A 7,594-nucleotide genomic window follows, 5' to 3' on the forward strand; every position below is an offset into this window, starting at 1 on the left:
ATTTCAGCATCTTTAACTATCAGCACTAGCATCTTCAGCAGCCACATTTTTTACCAACGGAGTGGTCTCAGCGAGTCTGAAGGAGCCAGATGAAAGGTTTTCTTGTCAAGCTGGAAATATTAACATTAGTTCCAGATTACCTTTTAAGGTTGAGAAAGTTTGATTAATTCAAATAGTTCCAGTATCTTGTAAAAAATGTATAGGTCAGACCAACTGCTCTGTTCAGCTTTTGAATTCAGACTAAAGCGTTAAAGGGTAACCAAACAGGGAAGTTGGAGTCTGACTCCACCCACAACCGAAATTTGAAAATCCAGTCAGAGGGGCGGAGCTTGGGGGCTGGACTGTTATCATTACTGGAGCTGCAGATCATGATGTGAAACTTTTGAAACTTACATGGATTGACCAATCACAAAATTCAACTGTAATACCTCATTTCAACCTGTAGGGGGCAGCACACAGACGGTTTTGACCATTTTTTTCAATAATTAAACAATTTTATTTTAATTTATAAAAACTTTGGCAACGACCAACAGACAGAACTTTTAAAGCCTCATTTATAGAGGTCAACAGACAAAAAAAAGTTGATTTAGGGTTTGGTTAACCCTTAAATTCACATTATGTTATTTAAATGTTGAGTTTTGTTGTGAACAAAATGCTTAGAAGTTCATGGTGTTTTTCTTTTTTCTAGCCGTCTCAGGTTGTTGGAGTTTAACTTGGGTTGTAAGAGAGATAAAAAATCATATCTTTTATCTTCTGGTACAAATATAACCTAAACCTTTTACTGTCATTGATATCAATATGTACAGGTATAACCTGTAATAATTCATCAGAAAAATCCACATGATGACATTCAACCACTTTTTAGTGTTGCAAATAGTTACTTCTCCTGGTAACTAGTTACTTTTACAACAGAAAAAGTCGTAGGAGGATTTGTAAGAAAGTTTTCTAACCATTCTATTAGTTTGTGTAACAGGATGTACTTCAAGCTACTGCAGACTTCTAAATTAAAATCGTTTAAATGTTATTTTGTCCCAATCACAGCTTTAAGATCATGAATCCATACTCCTCCCAAACTTCAACTGTCTTTATCAGAGCGAGTCAAAGTGAACTTCCCAGAGGGGTCTGGGATGAACCATCTCTCCCACAGATCCAGGTGGACGGCGGGATAATTCCACGGTTTAAAGGGGCCGTTCCAGTGCAGGAGGTGAGCCTCCTGAAGGAAACTTGTCGAATAAAAGGGGTCTGGACTCCAGCCTGGACATAGAAGGAGTTTATGACTTAACATCTGTCTCAATTACACACAATAACGTTTTAAAATGAAAGTGAGTCTTTGCTAATTGAGAGATATTATCTTTACTGAGGCAGAGGTTTGAACAGCGTCTTACCCAGGTGTCGGACGTGCCACAGAGGGTCCAGACGTGTAAATTTGTCATGAAAAACTATAAGCATGGGTGGAGTTGCCACGCCTCCTGCCATAGAACTGCTGTAAATGTTCTGTCTGCAAAAGAAGAGAAAGTTTGGATGAGAGAACTGGTCTGCATTCAAATAAAAAGGCTAATTGTGATTAAAGTACACAGCCCAGATTACCAAATGTCTCACCAAAATATCCAAATATTTGACTTAAACCTCAAATGTTGCAGCTAAATGTCTTAAAAGTTTATTGAACACATAAGACCTGAAGTTTAGTTCCATCCATTTCTCCAGCTGTTTGGTTATTTTCAGCTTCTTCCACTCTTTCATGTCGGCCACAAACACTCCAGGGTTGAAGGTGCAATCGCTGGGGTCGATGCCCAGGTCTTTAACTTCCTGTTTCCTGTAGTCCAGGAAGCCCATGTACGTTGTCTAAAGTATGAGCAACAAAAGACTTCAGAGAACCAACTGAAGCAAATCTGTGTTTAAACAAATAAATAAAGTTTTTCCGTAAAATCAGTTTGAAAAAGCTGAAAACGTCTACCTGCATGCCAATGCTCTGGATCATCTCACGGGCTGCAGGCAGGTCGCAGTCAGTGGCGAAAGCAGCTGCATGTCCTTTCTTTAGATAGATGCCAAACAGACGCCTAATGTCACCTGGAAAAAAAAAAACACAACTTGAAGAATTTATTTAAATAATCTCTGATGTTGCCACTTTTGTCCAATATCGTTAAGCTTCTCTTTACCAGAAACCTATGAGAGGATGTCAAGGCTTTTGAAATGAGAAGATTCATTTCTCACTCAAGTCCTTAGCAAAACATAGTCTATTGAAGTCTACAGGTATTCTTAGTCTACACTTTCTCACTCCTAACTCGTCTCATATTGACGTTTGGTTGAGGACCAATCAACGTCACTTTTTGGCGTTTTGGGTGTCCCCAAGTCGCCGTTTTTAACATGCTTTTTTAACAGGTCCTCCTTTCAAGTGGTAGACCTGTGGATTTCCATCAAGCTCACTCTTGATTACAAAAGTGGTTGTCATAGAAATGTTGTCTCAAACTAACTTGGACCAATTATTGCTTACTAATGATTTCTGGTTCCAACATGAAGGCGTCTATATGGGGTCAAATCAGGATCAGCTTAAAGTGAACGAAGAAACAGATTGAAAACTTGAAAAATAAATGTTGTAACTGAAAAAAAAAGAAGTGAAAATTTGAAACCTGAAAAAAAATTGAAAATTAAAAAAAAAACAACAAAAAAAAAACTGATGATTTGGAAAAAAAAACCTGAAAATTTGAAAAGTAAGAGTGAAAACTTAAAAAAAACCTAAATTAAAAATTACTAATTTAAAACAAATTATGCTTTAGTAACAGCTGCTGTTTTGAATTTTCAACATTTTTTTTTTTAATCTTCACTTCCAGTCCTCAGTTTTCAGTTTCAATTTTTTTTCCGAGTTTTCACTACTGAGCTGAGCCTAATTTTACATATTGTTGGTACAAAAACAACATTGTTTACAGCTTGCTTACATACCCTGCACAATGACGTCATCGTCCAAGTATATCACTCTTTCATGGCTTATGTCGAGCAGAGGAAGGTAAAAACGAACAAAGTTGAGCTGCAAAGCAAAACCAAAGACATTTTACCAATTTAGAGACAAAATCAGTAAACTCTGGTGTGTAGATCATACTGCATGTAAGCTAAATTAACACAACAATTCTGAGCTTACTGGATGTAGGAGATCTGGACGAGATGAGTCAGGCTTCACCTTTTTTTTAAGAACCATTGGGTTGAACTCTAGTATTTTATACTGGATTCCTTTTAGCTTTGTTTTTTCTATGTACCTCCTGGACAAACACACACAAAAGCGTTTCCATTCATTTCAGTGTAAGAGTACAAATCCCTAGTTAGATTGATAAACACGAATGTGGTTTGTGATGAAACTAAACCTCGTAAGTTTAACAGCATCCCGAAGGGTGACAATATAGAAGAAAACGTTAGCCTCGGTGTTAGCAATGACGCTGTGGATGGTGGCCATGGTGGCGCCCACACGCTCCTCTGATGCACAGATGATGATGGGAATGACGTCTTCTGCTGGTCGTCTGTGTTTGGATGTTTGACCTTCTCCAGTATAACTTCTCCTGTGACCTATGAGCAATCCAGACAAGAAAAAGTGCAAATTGAGAGTAGATTTTTATGCACTCTTTAGTACAACACTTACAACAACAAAAATAATGTTATTTAAGTTTAGCAAAATGTCGTGACGGGGTTAAAAAATGTTCTTATTCCTACTCCTCTGATCCTTACAGGAATGTCTACCTGCTTTTTTTTTCTTTTTTCAAATCATTTTCATTATTAGGCAATCTGTGAGCTAAAAATCTAAACACAAATAATGTTATTGGCTCACAAATGTATCCAAGTAAATTCATCAAATAAGACCCAAAGTGACAAACCTGAACCGCTCCAGGCTCTGAGTTGTAAACTGTGAAGGAGCAAACAGACCAGCAGCAGCAGCAGCAACACCAGAACCTGATTAACTGAAACACATTGTCAGACTGAAAAGCATAGAACAATGAACAATCCTACTTTAATCTATTCTTTTTTTTAACACCCTGCAGTTATGTGCTGGATTGTTTCCGGCGCCTCTTTGGGTCTCGTCTGGTGTGGTAGATCTGTCGCTCTGGTGCTCAGGCCTTGTTCTTGAGCTTCCAGGATCAGAGCGTCCTGGAGGTTGGCCCTTTCATGCCATTGGTAGGACTTCTTGATATCCGCCACTTCAGTTATCGTCTGGTGGTACATCCCATGCAGGGGCTTTTCCAACCATGAGGATTCGTCCACCAACACCTCATCCTCTCTGTCAGGCGATCCAACCGGTATCAGTGTTCGAGTCAAACAAGTCTGTCTGGAGAGTCTGTTACTGGAGACTTTTCTTTAAGAAAGATGAGACTGATCAACCAATTTACCTGGCAAGGTGGCCAGCAGGTGGGGAAAGGGGCGTGTTCTGACAAAGTCGTCCCCTTGTTTCTTGAGTGTATCCATCTTGTTGTCCAAATGGCTCTTTTACTGTTAAGGTTGCCGACCCCTGACTTAGATCCACCACTTGTTTGTGTAGCTTCATCAGTTGTTGCTGTCACAGCCTCAGCCAAGACAGGACTGGTTTTTTATGTCTTTATTTTCATTCATTTCTGCTTTTCACAATAATTTTCCAATAAATTTAGTTTTAAGATGTCGCCAACCGCTGAGCACTGCAAGCGTGCCACTCTGGTGTTGACCTGGAACTCCACTCCAGAACATTCTTAGCAAACTCTTCTGTCAGGATCCTCTGTTCCTCTTTCACACCACGATAGTAATTGAAGCTGGTCCCGATCTCTTTCCATCTGGTCACACAGGAGGTCTGCCTTTCTTCTTTCCATCACGTCAGCTAGTTTTTCCTGTCAAAGTCCCGACTCTAAGTCCTTCACTTCTTCCACCACCTGTAGTTTCCACCAGCATCCTGTAGGCCAGAAGCACCAGTGCGGTATTTGATTGAATTTGGTTTTACGTTGACACAATTCTACATTAACCTAGACTTGGGACTGGACATATGAAAGTATCTGATTGTTTCCCCATGTGGTTGCACTCTTGTCATAAACCAGCAGATAATCGATACCCAAACAGAAGTTCTCTTTTGGAACCTTTGGCCTTATCCGTTTGTCCAGGAAACCGACATTATACCGGCAAGTGGAAGAGGCACAGCTGGGAATGATTAATACAGATGCTGATCTGGATCACCTCTTTAAGTCAGCTCACTTAGAGCCAAAGCCATTTTTCAAGGTGAGACTTGGGCCAAAGAAACCTGCTGGGGCTCGTAGAGACAAAAGTAAAAAAAAAATCTTATGAAAGAGTAACACATGACGTATTCCTTGCAAAGACAGGTCACCAACATTTCAGCAAATGTTCACTATCTCTCAAAAAACTTATATTATTAATATGAAACTTTTTTGAATTCGGTTTAATTGTTTTGGTTGTAAACTAAATCGAGCATCCATCTGTGAGATGTTACCCCTCCACCCTATACTTTTGGGCAGTCCATTGGAGATAGTGGGTAAACCTTTTTATCTATAATATTTGAATGAGTTTCTGAGAAAAAAACAATAAATAGAACATTAAAACTCATACTTTTATGAGCTGAAAGATAGTCAAAGAGTCTAAATTCTACTGAAATGTTAAAAGTTTGAACAGTAGACTGTCCAGGGTGTAACGTGGCCATCCAGTGACCCCTAAAAGGATACAGCGGGTCAACCCTTGTGGTATCCTAGGCATGTTCACATTAAAAGTGGGGTCATCTGGACCCCACAAAACGCGCTGAACTTTTATTTTCAAGGATTTCTTATCTACACTGGTGTCTAAGATCCAGTCCACCTTTTCCATGTGAGGGATCACACAACAGTGTAAAGGTGGGGTCATTTGGACCCCATAATAAAGCACGAGGGATAACAGGTAACTTTTTTATCTGCAATATTTAAAGATAAATGTATTTCACGTAAATAAAACATTAAAACTAGTACTTTTTCAGACTGACAACATGTCCAGGGAGTAACGTGGACCTGGCCTTCGCCCAACCTAACCAAGACAGGCTCCAGCAACCCCATGACCCCAAAAGGGGTTAAGAAAACCCTTTCTTTTTAGAAGTTTTTATGGTTTATTCTACTGTCGTTTTTCATACTTTGTCTTACTTTTACATTTTGGTTTCACAGTGGTGTCATTTATAGCCTTCAATCATCTGTTTATTCCATCACCCCCCAACACAACGTGTCACATTCAGAGCATGTGCTTTTCCTGCTTCCATCCCCCGGAGGACTTTAAAAATCCGTTTCTCTCCTAAAAAGTGGGCGTTCTGAACTCCTTATGTTTTCAGTTACTGGCACCTACTTTTTCTCAGGAGAGGCATGATTCATTTTCTCTCGCAGCAGCATCTGGAAACACACCAACAGAAGAAGATGGAGAATAAAATGTCCTTGTAATGGAGCTCTGCATGAAATATTCCTTTCTTGCATATATGGAAGATTGAAGGATGTTCAGCGAGATGACAAATGACATAATGATGAAATAAAAATTGATCCTTGATATTAAGTTAAATAAAGAAAAAAAACAATTAATAAAACTTGGAATAAGTCTCAATTTAAATAAGACATTTGAAATATCTCCAGAGCTGAACTGAGCAACTAATTCTGTCCAAAAGTACATCTGCCTCACATGTCTTTACACTCAGTGACATTTGTACCCATTACTGACATCTGGTACAGCCCTGACATCCCGATAAATAATGTCGGGGCTGTGGAAAGCTGCCACAGTGTCCTTCAAAAATGTGCTGGTCTGTGAAGCCAGAGGACAATGCTGTGCACATGTGGAGACATTTTTATTCCAAGTATTCCACCACTTCCTTCCTGATGCCAATGCTAAATCAAACAATTTGCTTTCCTCCGAGCGTTTCCAAGTTTTAGATATGTAAGACCAGCTTTTGGAACACACGGTGAAGCTGGGAATCGACTGATGTGAAGCAGATTGTGCAACTTTAGAGTTACACACTTTAATTTAGCTTTGTGAGGAGCAGATTCAGGCCAAAAAATACTCAATTAGTTATCCTGTTCATGTTCTGAGTGACAACAGTCGCAAAATCCTTGGATCATAAATATGACTAATTCTGACATGTTTTTCCAAGATATAACGTCTTTCATCAAGTAACTGGAATTCTTCAGATTGGGCCAAAGAAAAGTTACAGTTACAGTTTTACGAGTACATAAGCTTCTTGGAATCAAACAAACCAAATTACTTTAGAAAATATGCAGCAAAAACCAGTCTAAGAAATATTACCTTCAGAAAAAAGGGTTTTTATGGTACTGAGACCAAAGGAACGCATAAATAAATAATAATAAGAAGAAGATGAAGCCCATTTAGCATTAGCATAAAACTATTGAAATTCAAAACTGGTGCTAAATTGCTAAAAAGTATCTTACGTCCTACTTTTCCTGACAATCGTGTCACCAAGAGATTTTTTAGATCATTAGTTTCCTTATTGAGCCATAAAGGAGACACTTTCACTCTGGTATGTACTAAAAATATAGGATTCAAAGCAGAAAAAAAAATCCCTTTCAAGGACTTACCAGAAAAGGGGTGGAGATCATGGTCAGTCTGAAGAAGTGAGAAGGCT

The 7,594-nt window shown here is 38.9% G+C and overlaps 1 protein-coding gene across 2 annotated transcripts; it reads right to left on the reverse strand.

Moving 5' to 3' along the window:
* Positions 1 to 520: 520 nt before the first annotated feature.
* On the reverse strand, positions 521 to 7,594 carry glt8d2 (glycosyltransferase 8 domain containing 2). Of its 2 annotated transcripts, none has more exons than XM_024291711.2 (10): positions 7,548 to 7,594; positions 6,316 to 6,359; positions 3,858 to 4,897; positions 3,354 to 3,552; positions 3,134 to 3,251; positions 2,938 to 3,022; positions 1,955 to 2,067; positions 1,676 to 1,842; positions 1,386 to 1,498; positions 521 to 1,254 (listed from the first exon to the last, which is right to left on the reverse strand). In XM_024291711.2, the coding sequence occupies exons 4-10, from the start codon at positions 3,440 to 3,442 to the stop codon at positions 1,076 to 1,078; spliced, it is 864 nt and encodes a 287-aa protein (XP_024147479.1). In that variant the 5' UTR covers positions 3,443 to 3,552; positions 3,858 to 4,897; positions 6,316 to 6,359; positions 7,548 to 7,594; the 3' UTR covers positions 521 to 1,075. The 2 variants fall into 2 exon arrangements, with proteins under 2 accessions (XP_024147479.1, XP_024147472.1); XM_024291704.2 differs by having other exon boundaries at positions 3,858 to 3,941; positions 7,548 to 7,585.

This window comes from Oryzias melastigma, linkage group LG23, assembly GCF_002922805.2.
Source record: "Oryzias melastigma strain HK-1 linkage group LG23, ASM292280v2, whole genome shotgun sequence".
Lineage (NCBI taxonomy): Eukaryota > Metazoa > Chordata > Actinopteri > Beloniformes > Adrianichthyidae > Oryzias > Oryzias melastigma.